The sequence below is a fragment of the Carassius auratus genome, chromosome 25 (assembly GCF_003368295.1).
Source record: "Carassius auratus strain Wakin chromosome 25, ASM336829v1, whole genome shotgun sequence".
NCBI classification, from domain to species: Eukaryota; Metazoa; Chordata; class Actinopteri; order Cypriniformes; family Cyprinidae; genus Carassius; species Carassius auratus.
Genome location: NC_039267.1, coordinates 11,367,078 through 11,384,353, shown reverse-complemented (window position 1 = coordinate 11,384,353; position 17,276 = coordinate 11,367,078). Strand labels below are relative to the sequence as shown.

General features: G+C 34.7%; 2 protein-coding genes across 2 annotated transcripts; both read left to right on the top strand.

Moving 5' to 3' along the window:
- The first annotated feature begins 1,708 nt into the window (after positions 1 to 1,708).
- LOC113043307 (galactose-specific lectin nattectin-like) lies at positions 1,709 to 3,419 on the top strand. Its single transcript, XM_026202580.1, has 5 exons — positions 1,709 to 1,904; positions 2,266 to 2,351; positions 2,627 to 2,746; positions 2,921 to 3,032; positions 3,229 to 3,419. Exons 1-5 carry the CDS (start codon positions 1,844 to 1,846, stop codon positions 3,294 to 3,296), a joined length of 447 nt encoding a protein of 148 aa, XP_026058365.1. The 5' UTR covers positions 1,709 to 1,843; the 3' UTR covers positions 3,297 to 3,419.
- Positions 3,420 to 4,083: 664 nt separating this feature from the next.
- Positions 4,084 to 17,060, top strand: LOC113042847 (C-type lectin mannose-binding isoform-like). Its single transcript, XM_026201837.1, has 8 exons — positions 4,084 to 4,159; positions 5,186 to 5,366; positions 7,110 to 7,241; positions 7,375 to 7,442; positions 15,910 to 15,995; positions 16,242 to 16,364; positions 16,542 to 16,653; positions 16,845 to 17,060. Exons 1-8 carry the CDS (start codon positions 4,084 to 4,086, stop codon positions 16,910 to 16,912), a joined length of 846 nt encoding a protein of 281 aa, XP_026057622.1. The 3' UTR covers positions 16,913 to 17,060.
- Positions 17,061 to 17,276: the final 216 nt, after the last annotated feature.

The window sequence follows — 17,276 nt, the reverse complement described above, 5'->3', positions numbered from 1 at the left end:
GTAAAGTAAATATTTGAATTTACACAATCCTCCACAGATCCAAGATAACAGGTCATCAATGGGTGTTTTATTTAAATGATAACTGTTTTACTTGAATGATCACATTTGCATAATAGAACGCACATTAGTACAAGGGAATTATATCCTGTATCATCCTTGTGACTTAAACATACTGTACTTAATGTTAAATAAAATAGAAAACAAGGGTTCTTTCTGAAGCTTCACAAAATCTTAATAGAAATTCTTATAGCAATGACAAGATTCCATGATTATTTATATTATGTATCCGGTGTCCACTTTGTGTGTATAATATAGGAAGGCTAAATTTGTGTTGACAGGCAAAAGAATTTCGAAACATCATCCATACCACAATGAATATGTGTTAGCTCTACATCTCTTGTGATGTTTTCCTCTAACCAATCAGCATCTTTCCCAGGAATCCTCCACTACCTTTAATAACAGAGTTTTTTAATCAGTTAGTTTAAAATACTTTCCATGGCTAGCTGTTGTAACTTTAAAAGGGTAGTTCACTCAAAAATGACTCTATTGCTGTTCAAAGACCACACAATCTTCTTTTTGGTTGATAAACTATCTATTTAACTCATAAACACTGCAAACAGAGGCTATAAAACAACAGAAACAAATATTCTTACCTCATATTACGTCACATCAATGGATCGACTGTTATTGTGTGTTGGAGGTCAAAAGGACACTGAGAATCATATATTTGTTCAAATTTATTTTATTGTTAGTGTGACAATGAAGATTTCAGATTTTAATATTTCTTAACTTTAGCTTTGATTAAAGATTACTTGATATTTCTATTTAATGCATATATTAATTTCCACACCAGATATTAGTCAACCCCAATGAAGTACCTTAATTAAAGGGAATTAATGTAAATATAAAATAACCCCACTGTTTTAAAGTGCTAACCACTTCAGCCCTTTTATCAGAGACTAGGAGTCCAGAGATACTGTATATTTTCCACCTTGTATTTGTGCAGGGTTTCCCATACCTACATATCAATTATGCATCAGAGGTGTTTTTCTTTTTTTGTCAATAGCATTTGCCCTGTACTTAAGAGTTTCTGCACTTGTGAAAAGTACAGATATTCTTACAGCTGCATTTGTGTAACAGAAAACACGTCACTTGCAATAAAATCATCTGGTAATCATCATTTTCAGAATAAAAATTCTATATTATACTGAAAGTTATAAAGCAAAGAATTCACAGTATCATCCTAAAGATCTCTTAATAATAATCACACTAATGAACAGCGAAGAAAGAGAACATTTAAAAATACACCTTATACACAACTCTATTATATGCAGAAAGAAAACTTGCAATTTTCAGCATTAGAAGTACATCTTGGTGACAGACAGACTGTAAATAGGCTCCTTCTGAATGTATAATCAATTAAAGTTTTTTTTAAAATACCAGCTCATATTACCCAATGATCCAATATTTGAATTTACACACCGCACAGATTGTGGTCCACAGATTCAAGATAACTGAGAATCAATAGGTGTTTGATGACCGTTTTATTTGAATGATCACCATGAAAGAAAAAAAATGTATTGCCAAAGAATCACATCCTGTATCATCCTCGTGACTTAACCTCACTTGACATTAAGTAACGTATAAAAACAGGACTCTTTCTAGAGCTTCACAAAATCTTCACTGACAGTCTGATTGCAACAATCCGAGGTGAGTTTTTGGCACATTGACCTGTTGAATAATTATTATACTCAGTGTTTATTTATAATTAATCAAGAATCCACTGTTCAGAATATGACTGAAGACATTTAACTTTTCCAGCGTATTCATTTTAGGGTTAATCATGGCAGTGCTGAGAAGTCTTCTGCTTCTTTTCATTGTGTATTCTATGGTGAATGCAGATGGTAAGACATTTATTTACCATTGTGAAAACACCTTTTTTTAATTCCAGATTAAAATCTGTAAAGTCATCGTCAAGTCTAGTCACCTTTATTTAAGTAAATCTTTATACTACATAATTATACAGTATAATTATATAAAAACAGATAGTTTCAAAGCAGCTTTACAGCAATAAAAAGGAAAATAGTGATTCAGTTGTGCAAACAACATTCACATCTGCTGTAAATTCCAAATCTTTGAGAGTCTTCATTACAAAGGGGTGAACAAGAAATATGATTAAACTGAATTTTGTCATGATTAATGAGGTTTCTGCAGCGTGTGAAGACTATTTATTTTAAAGAACCCTAAAGTTTATGTATTGTTTAGATGAAAAATGCCCCAATGGATGGACAAATTTTGGAGTCAGATGCTACAAGTACTTCCCTCAGACAGTTAACTGGATCACTGCGGAGGTAATGTGTTGTAAAGTACCAATATATATATATATTATATATATATATATATATATATATATATATATATATATATATATATATATATTGTCATACTAATTGTTTTTCAGAAAATTATCTAAATGTATTAATATATATACTGAAAAAGGTTAACCTAAAACTAGATTTTCTTCTAATAATAAATAAGTATAAATAAGTAATAAACCAATAATCAACCAGACATTCTTTGAAAAAAAAAAAGATTGTGGATTAACAATGTAACAATGTCTCTTTAGAGAAACTGTCAAACCTATGATGCAAACCTTGCATCTGTTCATAATAAACTGGAAAATGATCTCCTACTGAGCATGGTGCCTTCCACACGTTTTTGGGTTGGCGCTCAGGATGGTGAACAAGTAAGTTGTTCTGCCTTTTATTTATTTTTTAAAGATGACATAAGTATGGCCTAAAGAAACTGATATGGTTAGATTGTTTTTTAATATTTAAACATGACGTAAAGTATTAAACACTCAATAATTACCTTCGTTTTGTAGTCAGAGTACTTTGTAATGACTCTCTTCACTCATTAGGAAGGACAGTGGATTTGGAGCGATGGAAGTCCCTTTGACTACACCAGCTGGTGCTCTGGAGAACCTACCAATGGAGGAAATATAGAAAACTGCCTGGAGCTGGCCTGGACCTGTAAGAAAGCACTGATTTTATTAATACTTTCAATAATTATTCACATCCTTTAATCAGTCCTTTAATGTCATATACAGTAACATAAAATGGCTTATTTGGATATCACAAAATGCCTTAAGTTAAACATTTTATGTTATTTTGACTCTCACACCACTATAATGATCAGAATAACTTTTTTAATTTTTCCACCCTACAGCTAACCGTTGCTGGAACGATCTGACATGTTCAGTACAACTTGGCTTTGTTTGTGCTAAAAACCTGTGAGATCAGATGCAGTCATCCTGCTCCACTCCACGTGATTGTGCTACATACATTTACATTTTCTGAACTTTTCCTTTATAAAACATGTTAATCTGAAATTAAACTTGCCTCTTTTCTCAGTATCTTTTCTGAAACGCTCTCTAATCAATAAAAGCATTGACAAAGCATATATTGTGTGTTGTGGAGATTTATTAAAATCATGTATGAAAACATAAGAATATTGTGCAGCAAAAATGTAGAATATGGTTATTAGAATGACACTGTATGGTGTCATCATCGGGCTTAGAAATATGTTTGTGCTCCAATGACTCGCAGACAAAAATCTTATGAACAGTTACTACGTTTAAAAAAATATATTATACATATTTTAAAATTGATTCTGGAAATTGTATGTCTTTTATATATGGTAATACCTAAATAGATGAAAGAATATTTAATAGGAATGAATGAGGGGATGAACATCCGTAACCCAAGGCTCTTCAGATGATCGAGTACTAAATCTTGATGTGACAGTACCTGATCCTGAGATTGAGCTAATATTAGCCTATTGTCCAGGTAGTTCAAAATTCTGACGCTTTGGAGCCGCAACTGGGCAAGAGCTGCATCCATACATTTTGCAAACGTTCGAGGAGCCAGGGCTAAACAGAACGAAAGAAGACAAAATTGGTAAGTCTTGCCCTCAAAAGCAAACCTGAGGAACTCCCTGTGTCTTTTGATGATCTGGATGTGAAAGTATCCATCCTTTAAATCGATGGTTACAAACCAATCCTCAGATTGGATCTGAGACAGAATGGACTTCATTGTTAGCATCTTGAACTTGCTTACTCTGAGTGCAAGATTTAAACCATGGAAGTCCAAAATCGGACGTAAGCCACCATCTTTTTTGGGCACAACTAAATATCGGCTGTAAAATCCTGACTCCATCTGTGTAGGGTTACCTTTTCTATAGCCCCTTTCTCTATGGGGGCATCCAAAAGAAAAGTCGGTAACACTTTAGAATAAGGTTTCATTAGTTAATGTTAGTTAACTACTTTCGTTAACGTGAACTAAGCAAGAACAATCCTTCTACAGCATTTATAAGTCTTAGTTCATGTTAATTTCAACATTTACTAATGCATTATTTAAATCAAAAGTTGTGCTTGTTAACATTAGTTAATGCACTGTGAATTACCATGAACTAACAATGAATAACTGTATTTTCATTAACTAACATTAACGAAGATGAATAAATACAGTAATAAATGTATTATTCATGGTTTATTCATGTTAATTAATACATTAACTAACATTAACTAATGGAACCTTATTCTAAAGTGTTACCGAAAAGTATTGTCCTTCTCTTTAATGTCAGTGAGAGTGAGCAATAGGTGGCACTCAACTGACACTAAACCTGCCATGGATCTGCCAATCGCTCAGAGCTGTGTGACATGGATGAGACGTGTCCATCACTCCACCTCTTACTGTCTCATCTGAACCAGATGCTGCTGTCGTCTCTTCATCCTAAGTGACCCCAGAGTCAGCGAGAACATCTAGAGAAAGACCAAAAGAAACAGAGAATTTAATTTTGGTAAAGTTTGTTCTGCTGGTTATTGTTTATATAATGAAGCATCTTCATTAAAAATTCATGAAGCTTTTATCAATCCGCTGATCAACCTGGAGATTAGTAGAGCATTGTGTTAGCACCGCAAGGTTGTGGGTTCGAATACCAGGGAAAACATTTTAGGTAAAAACTGTTAGCCTGAATGCACTGTAAGCCTCTTTGGATAAAAGCGTTGGCTAAATGCATAAATTTATAATTTATTTATAAATTTGAACCACTTCAGTGGTGTAGCCCACTACAAAAGTAATAAATCAATGCATGTACTTGTAAACTCTGTGTAAATGTTTTTCAGATAGTCGTGCTCATGGTGTCCAGGCACATGAAAGATTGAAGCAGACAGAGCAGCAGTCAGATTGTCCTGTACGTGTTCCCCTGCTCTTGCTTCAGGGTTGTGTGGTTCAGAGAGCCGTCATCATGATCTTCCTCATCCTGTTGCTCAACGACATCCCCATTGAGAAGAGTGAGCTTGTGAAGTGCAGCAGCAGAACTGTCTCAGCTGTGTTTATCCATTCATGTATTAATTGCTTGACTGAAAATTAATGTATTCACATCAAATGCATTTGTTTAACTAGTGTATATTCATGTATAGCTATGTCACAACAGAAAATAGGCTGAAGCCCCCTAAAAAAGGCCTAGCGACGCCCCTGGCGTGGTGAAGGCCCAAACATAGCACACACCTGTCATGAGTGTCTCCTCCTGTGATAAACCTGTCACACGGCTCGGCGCATCTTCTGAAACTCATCGTGTCCGCTGAAGTGGAGTAAACTGCTCTTAGAAATAAGTAACGTTAGCCGAGAACAACAAAAAAAAAAAAACGCTTTCTTCTGATGAAATGGCGCTAAGCACTCTGATTTAGCTCAATCACGTGTGCGTTGGGGCTGTTTAGAGCACAAAACAGTTACTTCAAATATTTCTATGAAATACATAATATGCTCTAATGTTTGCAAAAAAAATAAAAATCTGCAGATACATTCAAGCTTTTGTTCATTATCTGGCTCGGCTCGGTGTTCATCTTCAGTTCTCTCTTCACAGCAGTTCAGTCAGTGTACTGTTTGAGTAAATGAATTACTCCGGGATATTGGTTTTTGTTTTAACTCAGAGGGAGCGTTAGCCACATTAAAAAAGTTAACAGCTTAAGTAATTTGTGGATTAATGTGCATTGGAGACACAAACCATTTAAAACGATTCAGTTCGATTTGGTGAACTGGTTCAAGAAAATCCGGTTACATCGAGTGATTCGTTCAGGAACCGGATATCACAAACTGCTTTGTTTTGAACTCGCTCACAACACACACGGAAAAGACAATGCTAAAAAAAAGTCATAGTTTTTGCTATTTTTTACCAAAATGTTTTTCGATGCTTCAAAAATTCTAACTGACCCTCTAATGTCACATGGACTACTTTGATGATGTTTTTCTTACCTTTCTGGACATGGACAGTATACCGTACACACAGCTTCAATGGAGGGACTGAGAGCTCTCTGACCAAATCTAAAATATCTTAAACTGTGTTCCAAAGATGAATGGATGTCTTATGGGTTTGGAACAACATGAGTTATTGATGACATAATTTTCATTTTTCAGTGAACTAACCCTTTAAGTGTAAGGGAAACTTCAAACTAAAGGTGCAACAGGTGATGGTCTTCAGAAACATTTCTTATGTTGGGTTGAAAGTCTCTTCACATCCCTATAGCAATCATTAAAAAAGTTTAATGAGTTTTTTTTTTATTATTATCTCTCTCTCTCTCTCTTTCTTTTGTTAGAACATGTTATTAACTAACTTTCATTTTGCTGTCAACAAGTTTGCATAAAGGATCTGTCATTCAAACTATGTACACTTGTAACATTTTGAATTTCGGTGAAAACTTTCAAGCTTAAGTAAAGTGAGTCTTCACCAATTCTTCAGATGATACAGGCCAACAATTGTCAGAAGCTTTTGGATTGACAGAAGGACAAAAACATACTTTAATGCAAAATTGAAACATTTAAAACACTGAAACTGAAATGTTGGCACGAACAAATAATATTAGCTCCTTTATTAGTGACTGTCACTTATGACTATTTGTATAAATAAAGCTTTGTTGGTCTTGCTGTTTTTTCAGTCAATTCCTTATCTTAGATATGTTCGTCCATATTGAACAAACAGACCACATCTCCAAACAGAGAGCTGTTTACAGATGATATCTTCTTATACTTTCTGTCACTCTTTATCTATAGAATCAGGTTTACAGTTCGTGTACAGTATATTTATCATCCTCATGACTTAAACACACTTGACATTAAGTATAAAAGCAGGACTCTTTCTAGAGCCTCATGGAATCTTTACTCCGAAGGATCTGAAGAACCAAGGTGAGTTTTTGGCACATCAGCCTGCTGAATAACAATTCATGCTTAAATTATTTATTTATTTAACTACTATTATTTTTATTTTTTTTAAGATAACATTGAGAATCCACAGTGAGCAGTGCTTATGAATTTTCAGGTTCATTATGGCAATGCTGAGATGTCTTCTGCTTCTTATCACTATTTATTCCATGATTAATGCGGAAGGTAACCAACACTTTTATTTACAATTGTAAAAAAAAAAAAAAAAAAAAAAAAAAAAGAAGTCATTCTGTTTTCTGCCAAATCTTTTAGATGCTTCATTACAAAGGGGTGGACAGGAAATGTACGATATGATTGAACTGAATTAAAATACTATATACTGGGTTTATTAAAAGAACCCTAAATTTGTATTTATTTTTTTAAGATGAAAATTGCCCCAATGGATGGACACATTTTGGAGTTAAATGCTACAAGTACTTCTCTGAGGCATTTAACTGGATCACTGTGGAGGTAATGCGTTGTAAGAGTGTAAGAAATGTCTATTTATTTAGTTAGTTTACTGCAAATTAATATGACAAAACAAATAATCAACCAGAACTTTGTCTTGAATACTTTAACTGAATGTGGATTGACAATGTAACATCTGTCTCTTTAGAGATTCTGTCAAACGTATGATGCAAATCTTGCTTCTGTGCATAATAAATTGGACAATGATCATCTGCTGAGCCTGGTGCCTTCTTTCACACGTTTTTGGGTTGGCGCTCAGGATGGAGAACAAGTAGTGGCTTGTTTTTTTGTTTTTTTTTAATAAATTACTTTTTAGCATGGCCTAAAGGGATAAACATGAGAAAAGATTGTTTGACTTCTTAAAAGCTAAACTATAATTGCTTTCTTTTTGTGGTCCTTCAGTATTTTGTAATGACTCTCTTCACTCATTAGGAAGGACAGTGGATTTGGAGCGATGGAAGTCACTTTAATTACACCAGCTGGTGTTCTGGAGAACCTAACAATGTAGGAAATGAAGAGCACTGCCTGGAGCTGGCCTATAGCTGTAAGAATGCATTAGCTTTATTAATAATTGTTTATCCTATAATGTCATATCATACTGTAATATAAAATCATTTTATCATAATATTTTATTTTGACTTTCACACCACTATAATGTGTCACAGTGTCTGGTCTGTGTTTCCCTGGGTGTCCACTAGAGGTCTCACTTCCCCGTGTCACCCTACTCCAGTAATTGCAATTCACATAAACCTTTATCTGGAATAATCACTGTTCATTGCACACAGCTGTTCCCACCCACATTGTTTGCACCTGTCTATACATTCCTGGTTTGTTTCTGTAATTGTTATGGAGTCCTTGTTTCATGTCACCCTGTGTTTCGTGTTTCCTTTCGGACATTTATGTTTCTTGTTTTGACTGCTTACCTGGATTTTGACCTTTGCCTGGCTGATTTATGATTCTGAATAACCCAATAAACACTGCTACTGGATCTCCCTGTTTGTGTGTGCGTTTTGTGACATAGTGATCCGAATAAATTACTTTTTTCCACCCTGCAGCTAACAATTGCTGGAACGATCTGACATGTTCAGTACAACTTGCCTTTGTTTGTGCAAAAAAGATCCAAGATCACAAGAAGTCATCCTACTCCATTGTTACATGATTGTACATACATTTACATTTTCTGGTCTAATCCTTTACAAAACATCTTAATTTAAAATAAAAGGGGTACAATATTACTCCAAGATTTACTCTTACCATTTCATTTACTAAAAAAATGAAATGGGCAAATTCTGACAGTAATGTACCATTTTCCATTAAAACAGTAATGTAGTATAGAAAACAATGCATTCTGGGCCATAATTTTCATGGTAAGAATTTATAAAATTACAAAAATTGTGAATATGTGACCCTGTACTACAAAACCAGCCTTCAGTCGCTGGGGTATATTTTTAGCAATTATTTTATTCATCTTATTATTTATTCAGCTTTCAGATGGTGTATAAATCTCAATTTTGAAAAACTGACACAAATAGACAGGTTTTGTGGTCCATGGTCACATATTGTCATTGAATTATGCCATCACCAGGCTTACTACAAATATGCTGTTGGTGACAAACATTTATTATGAACAGCTGCAAAGTTTTAATAAATATATATATAAATATATACAAAAGACTAAAGAAGTCATTAGGTTTTAAAGCCTTTTTTCAAACTGTGAGAGATTACAAATGTTTCTCACATAGGTTTTCATTTATATGTTTTTTTTTAATCGTATGTAGATACAAAAGATCAGTATCTCATAATTTTAATGAACTTATGAGGCACAGATAAAGGTCATTTGGAAATTACATTAGCAAAAAAGTAAGATCAGTGTTACAAACCAAATTGTGACAGCAAAGTGAATTAAACACTACTGTATTAAATATTAGAACAACATAATTTTTTGGGTGAATACTGGGTGTTGATTATTGTGGTATTCTGTCTTTTTGCATCGCCTCATTGTTTTCATTTGCACTTTTTGTTGCGCCTTTTGGTCGCCAGAGGGCGTGTTGTGTTGTGTTGTGTTTTTCCTTTGTCTGTTTGCAAGGCGGAGAGGAGCAGCATGTGCAGTGGGTTACCTCCTGTTATGAGTTGACTGATTAAAGCTTAGGTCTCAAGTCTCAAACTCAGGCTTTTGTTCCAACTCTGCTCCCACACACATACCATGTACAGTAGTTTTCAAATAGGCCTGAAGGACTTGCTGGATCAGGTGTGTTTAATTAGGGTTGGAGCTATACTCTGCAGGGCTCTGACCCTCCAGAAATTGAGTTCTGACGGCCCAAGATTAAAAGATCTCTATCTTCCCTGAGTTCTACAACAACAGATATTGAGGTTTTTTTTTATATATATATATATATACATACTTTATCTTTTGTTGTTTTCTTTTCTTTTCCCTTGAGTATAAATTACTTTAATAAATTGTTATTTTGAGTTAACTTTGTGCGTGGCCTCCCCATTTATGTTCGGCTGCCCAGATCCTGGTAGTTTGTAACATGATTAATTTGTATTAAACGACTGATCATCAGCCTATATAAACAATGGCAACACTCTTCACATAATGAATATTGTTTATACAGAAACTTGTGGTTTAATAAAAGTTTTGTTTGTTTAAGAGTGTTTCAACAATGCCTTCCTAATGTGTTTCCATGCCTGAGAACCTGTCTTTAATGGTGGATTAATTTTTTATTTTATTTTTTTATTTAAATTTCATCCCAGAGCCATTGGAGTTTGAGTTATAACTTTTATAAGTACTTATAAAATATAAAAGTATTAATGAGTACTAATGAGTAAAAATGTTCCTTGTAATTTCTTGCACCGAACACACACAAAAAAGACAACTCTGATACACATCTATATTCATCATTAACAACTAGTTATTCATTAAATAAGTAGTAACTTAGAATAGGCTAACATACGGTGTCCAAGACAGCTCAGCATGTTGCAGCTTCAGAAAATGCATGCAAATAGAAAAAGCACAAGCAAATTGAGAAAAAATCTTTATCAGTTTGACACCACATGTGCTGCCAATACCAAATAAAAAAAAACATACCGCAAATACAACACAAACAAATAAAGAAGTGCACTGCAAAACAGAAACACACTGCAAAAGCTCACAACACAAATAAAGAAACGCACAAGAGCCAAGGTTTTTTTTTGGGGGGGGGGGCATATTGAGTACCATTTGTAGAACGACAGATGTGCAAATACCATGTTTAATCTACTGTTAATAGTCAATCCGTGGTTAATTTGTGGCATGGTTTAACTCGTATAACCTTATATATATTAATTAATTAATTAATATTAATAGTTAAACCATATGGTTAATTTTTGTAAGGGATATTGTAAAGGTATGCTAGCCAGCTTACATAACCCTTCACAGTTAAAGTACTTGTGTATTTTGTAAGCTTATTTAGGCTAACAATATAAAAAAAGCTAAGGAATCATATGACCAGGATGTTAAAAAAACAAAAAACTCAACTTTGAGAGCAAACATTGATAAAAATGTCTCAGCCATGATCATCACTTTGTGTGTCTCTTAAATATACATTTATGCATTTAGCAGACACTTTTATCCAAAGCAACTTACAGTGCATTCAGGATATCATTATTTTATTTTTATTTTTTTTACCAGTATGTGTATTCCTTGGGAATAGAATCCACAACCTTTTGAGCTGTTAGAGTAATAAATTGCTCTGCCACTGAGCCACAGGGACGACTATTGACATAACCCATGTCCCCATTTTTCAAAACGCTTATAAACCATACAGAATGAGTTTTTTGAGAAAGTAAAAATGCTAAAGTTTCCTGTGAGGGTTAGGGTTAGGTGTAGGGTTGGTGAAGGGTTTTTTGCAGTGCATTGAGCTCTTACCGTACTAAAGACGCTGATATATTGTGACTGGTTTTTAGTCTTTAAACATAAGGCAAAGTATTGTTTGACTTCATAAAAGCTGAACTCTAATGACCTGCTTTTTGTAGTCTGAGTACTTTGTAATGACTCTCTTCACTCATTAGGAAGGACAGTGGATTTGGAGCGATGGAAGTCATTTTGACTACCGCAACTGGTGTTCTGGAGAACCGAACAATTCAGGAAATACAAAGAACTGCCCGGACCTGGCCTCTAGCTATAAGAATGCAGTTTTATTTATTTCATTAACTATTCACAGTCCTATAATCAATCCTATAATGTCATATCATACAGTAACATAAAATGGGTTATTTGAAAGTCAGAAAAAACCTTAAATTGAATGTACTATTTTATTTTGATACTAACACATGATTAGAATAATTTTATTTTGTTAATAGATTTATTTTTGACAATTATTTTCACTCCCTGCAGCTAACCGTTCCTGGAATGATCTGACCTGTTCAGATCGAGTTGCCTTTGTTTGTGCTAAAAACTTGTGAGATCACATGCAGTCATCCTGCTCCACAATTATGTGATTGTACATACATTTAAATTTTCTGATCTTATACTTTATCAATAATGTTAATCTTAAATTAAACTTGTATCTCGTATCCAGACTTGAATCTTTTCTCAATACCTAACTTAAAACACTCATACTGTATAATCAGTAAAAGAATTGATGAAACATATCTTGTATTTTTGGTTGCCTGCTAAATTGCTGCTGGTCTTTATATGTTAATATTAACAAATAATATGATCTACATTAGTGTCTATAAGACTATAAGAATAAAAAAAACTTTGTTAGTCTTGCTGGGTTTTCCTGTGAATTCAGACCTATTCTTTTGTAAAAAAAAAAAAAAAAAAACAACCCCACAAAAATATCCCGGCACCCTGTTTTCAGGGGGTTGTTTTCACATGATATCTTCTCATACTACATATCAAAATTGCAATTTAGCTGTATTCTATATAGGCAAATTTAATTTAATACTGTGGAATACTATATGGGAATGTAATTTATTATTTTGACAGTTACAGGAGACAAAATTAGAAACATCTACCACAATACAATGAAACTGTGTGAGCTTTACATCTTAACTGAAAAAAAGTGCTATTTTTGCACAAACCATCAGTGATGTTCCCCTTCTCCACTGCAACATGTAATAAAAGAAGTTTAATCAAGTAGTTTGCATAATGAAAATAATCTGCATTTAGCTTACAAGAAAATACGAACATTTTGGGGGATTTGTGTTTCAATCCCCACCACCAATCCCCCAAAATAAGAAAACTCAGTCATTATTTACTCACGCTGGAGTTGTTCAAAGATTGTTTATACTTTTTAGGAGTTAACTATTTCTTTAACAAATAAACATGGCAACAGAAGTAAAACAGAAAAATAAATAAAGTTGGTACTGTACATATTATAACCGGTCAATGAATTGTCAGGTTGTTACAAACACGCCAGGTTCCACCTCCACTCAATCACTACGCACGCCCTCACTGGAATACTGATCACATCCACCTGATCCTCATCACCACCCAATCACCTCAGCACCATAAAAACCACACACGCACTCATTCGATGTCCGGTCACGTTCGCGACAAGGTCTTTCCTGTACGCTAACTCTAAGGACTAACTCCTCTTCTACTTCCCTTTCTCCAGCGATTCTCCGAAGATCCAGATCCCCAGTGTGTGTGGTTCCCCTTCACCCCTGGACGTCTTCACCCAGCCTGCACGGATCCCTCCTCTCACTCCTCCTTCACTACCTGCTCCTCTGCTTGTGTCTGTTCAATAAACCATTCTATCTGTTACTACTCAGCCTCCCGAGTGATCCGTAACACAGGTACTGCATTTCAAAATTCAAAAGGATAGTGATACTACATATTAATTTCTGAATCATGTATACTTTTTATATTACACTTTTTGCTTAAAACTGTATATTTTAATGATACAGTATATTTTAACTATTGCTCTCCGAGCAACACACAGCGACATTTCATTTCTTAATCCATGTTTCGAATGAATTTGTTGAACCATTTGGCGCGTTGAACTATTGGCATATGCGTTGGCTTTGAAGTGCTGCTGCACAGACCGATCGGTGTGTGAGATCAAAGTACCGCGAGAGGAGCCTCTTTGCCAAAATGGTCTACGCAACAGGAGAGACTTAAGTCGTAATACTTCTCATATAAGAAATAACAAAGACAAAAGCATATGATTAAGACAACAAATACCTTACAGTGTGTGTGTGCAGCTATACAGTATTTTACAGAAAAGAATGTGAGCATCTAGGTGATTCCTTTCATGGGACGTCCATGATTAGATCAAGACAATGCCATCTCTCATTCTGCATGTGCTACAACAACGTGGTTTCATAGAGACCGAGTGAATGTGTTAGCCTACCTGAAGTCCAGATTGGTCATGTGACGATCAGAGGCCCAGTGAAATGCAGGAGACGATAGCTCAATAGCAGTATGGGTTTATTGGGTAATCCAAAGAGAAATGAACAAGCAGGGGTCAAAACCAAAAATCCGTCCAAACAGGAACTCAGAATATGAGGAACTCGAGGAAACTGGATAATGGAAGGAAAGGACTCCATGAAGACAAACGGGAAAAGACTGGTTAATATAGGGAGGTTAATGACTAACAAGTGAAGACACCTGAGTGCAATTAATCGGAGTGCAATTACTGCGATGAAGGGACAAGGCTTTGCGGGAATTGTAGTGCCTATGGTGAGGAGAAATGAGACCACTAGTGGACACCGATGGAAACCGAGACCAGACATCGTGACATTACCCCTCTCCTCCACGGAGCAGCTACCAGATGCTCAACCCGAACCCAGGAAGAAACCAAGGAACGCCGAGACCAGGAGGGAGGTGGAGGGGCGGAAAAATGGGGAAACCGAGACAAGAAGTGCAAACACAAAAACAAGGAGCCCAGGAGGGAGGTGGACATGCACACACAGAGCGCTTGCTGAAAGATGCGAAGCTGAAGCCAGCTGTGTGGCAAGTGCCTTTATAGCTTCCTGCTCTTCCGTTGGACAGATTGCACAGGATATTTAGAGTTGTTCTTGCCAAAGGCATTCCCCAAAAGCGTTCAACGCAGCGTCTCGTTCCTTAAGAGGAACAAATATTCTTACTACAGTACGTAGTAGCTATATGCCACATCAAAGAATTGACTGGTACTGTGTGTAGGAGGTCAAGAGGGCAAAGATACCACAAATTAATTTCAGAGTCATATATGTTGTTTAATTTTATTTACTACTTTTTATTTTAATGTTAGGGGGAAAATCTAAAATTTTGCGTTTTAACTTTTTAGCTTTGATTGAAGATGATGTCATCATTTAAAAAGCCAAGAAACTCTATGATATGCAGAAAGAAGACTTGCCATTTTCAGCATTAGAAGTACATCTCAGTCACAGACAGCCTCTGTAAATGGACTCTTTCTGAATGCATAATAAATAAAAGATTTTTTTCAAATACCAGCTCATATTACCCAGTGATCCAATATTTGAATTTACACTCTTCCACAGATTCAAGATAGCAGATCATCGATATAGGTGTTTCATTACCTATTTACTTGAACGATCACATTTCTGTGGAAGAAAACATTTATTGCCAAAGACTCACATCCTGTATCATCCTCGTGACTTATACTCACTTGACATTAAGTAACATATAAAAAGGACCCTTTCTAGAGCTTCACAAAATCTTCACTGAAAGTCTGAAGGCAACAATCTGAAAACTGAGTTTTTGACACATCGACCTGCTGAATAACTATTATACTTAAAGCTTCTTTATGATAAATCAAGAATCCACTGTTCAGAATATGACTGAAGACATTTAAAGCTTTTCCGGCTTATTAATTTTAGGGTTCATTATGGCAGGGCTGAGAAGTCTTCTGCTTCTTTTCATCATGTATTCTGTGGTGAATGCAAATGGTAAGCAATTTATTTATTTACCATTGTGAAAACACCTTTTTTTTTTTTATTATTCCAGATTAAGATCTTTAAAGTCATCGTCAAGTCTAGTCACCTTTAAGTAAAGCTTTATACTTATAAAGTGTAATTATAGAAAAACAGATGGTGGAAAAGCATCTCTAAAAAGATTGTTTTCTGCCAAATCTTTGGACAGGAAATGTATAATATGATTGAACTGAATTTTGTAATGATTAATGAGGTTTCTGCAGTGTGTGAAGACTATATACCGTGTTTATTACAAGAACCTTAATGTTTATGTATTGTTTAGATGAAAAATGCCCCAATGGATGGACACATTTTGGAGTCAGATGCTTCAAGTACTTCCCTCAGACAGTTAACTGGATCACTGCGGAGGTAATTGATTGCTCAAACTGATTTTTGCTACGCATACAGTATGCTTCCATACAATACACTTTCATATTAAAATTTTTTTTAAAGTATTAATATTTTTACTGAAAAAAACGTTAGCCTAAACTAGATTTTCTCCAAATAATAAATAATTATAAATAAGTATTAAGCAAATAATCAACCAGACATAAAAAAAAAATAATAATAATAATAAAAAGATAGTGGATTAACAATGTAACAATGTCTCTTTAGAGAAACTGTCAAACCTATGATGCAAACCTTGCATCTGTTCATAATAAACTGGAAAATGATCTCCTACTGAGCATGGTGCCTTCTGACACACGTTTTTGGGTTGGCGCTCAGGATGGTGAACAAGTAAGTTGTTCTGCCTTTTTATTTATTTTTTAAAGATGACATAAGTATGGCCTAAAGAGACTGATATGGTTAGATTGTTTTTTTTAATATTTAAACATGAGGTAAAGTATTAAACACTCAATAATTACCTTCTTTTTGTAGTCTGAGTACTTTGTCATGACTCTTTTCACTCATTAGGAAGGACAGTGGATTTGGAGCGATGGAAGTCCCTTTGACTACACCAGCTGGTGCTCTGGAGAACCTACCAATGGAGGAAATATAGAAAACTGCCTGGAGCTGGCCTGGACCTGTAAGAAAGCACTGATTTTATTAATACTTTCAATAATTATTCACATCCTATAATCAATCCTATAATGTCATATACAGTAACATAAAATGGCTTATTTGGAAATCACAAAATGCCTTAAGTTGAACATTTTATTTTATTTTGACTCTCACACCATATAATGATCAGAATAACTAAATTTTTCCACCCTACAGCTAACCGTTGCTGGAACGATCTGACATGTTCAGCACAAATTGCCTTTGTTTGTGCTAAAAACCTGTGAGATCACATGCAGTCATCCTGCTCCACTCCACGTGATTGTGCTACATACATTTACATTTTCTGATCTTATCCTTTATAAAACATGTTAATCTGAAATTAAACTTGCATCTTTTCTCAGTATCTTTTCTAAAACACCACTCTAAATAAATAAAATAATTGACAAAGCATATATTGTGTGTTGTGGAGTTTCATTAAAATCATGTATTAAAACATAAGAATATTGTGCAGCAAAAATGTAGAATATGGTTATTAGAATGACACTGTATGGTGTCATCATCGGGCTTAGAAATATGTTGGTGCTCCAATGACTTGCAAACAAAAATCTTATGAACCGTTACTAAGTTTCAAAAAATATATACAAAAGA

What these genes read in the sequence shown, in the direction of transcription:
- LOC113043307 (XM_026202580.1), top strand. Translation starts at nt 1,844, where the DNA reads ATGGCAGTGCTGAGAAGTCTTCTGCTTCTTTTCATTGTGTATTCTATG. An exon ending in TTCTATGGTGAATGCAGATG is followed by an intron (nt 1,905 to 2,265) that starts GTAAGACATTTA and finishes TGTATTGTTTAG; the next exon opens with ATGAAAAATGCCCCAATGGA. An exon ending in TTAACTGGATCACTGCGGAG is followed by an intron (nt 2,352 to 2,626) that starts GTAATGTGTTGT and finishes ATGTCTCTTTAG; the next exon opens with AGAAACTGTCAAACCTATGA.
- LOC113042847 (XM_026201837.1), top strand. Translation starts at nt 4,084, where the DNA reads ATGGACTTCATTGTTAGCATCTTGAACTTGCTTACTCTGAGTGCAAGA. An exon ending in TTAACTGGATCACTGCGGAG is followed by an intron (nt 15,996 to 16,241) that starts GTAATTGATTGC and finishes ATGTCTCTTTAG; the next exon opens with AGAAACTGTCAAACCTATGA. An exon ending in CCTGGAGCTGGCCTGGACCT is followed by an intron (nt 16,654 to 16,844) that starts GTAAGAAAGCAC and finishes TCCACCCTACAG; the next exon opens with CTAACCGTTGCTGGAACGAT.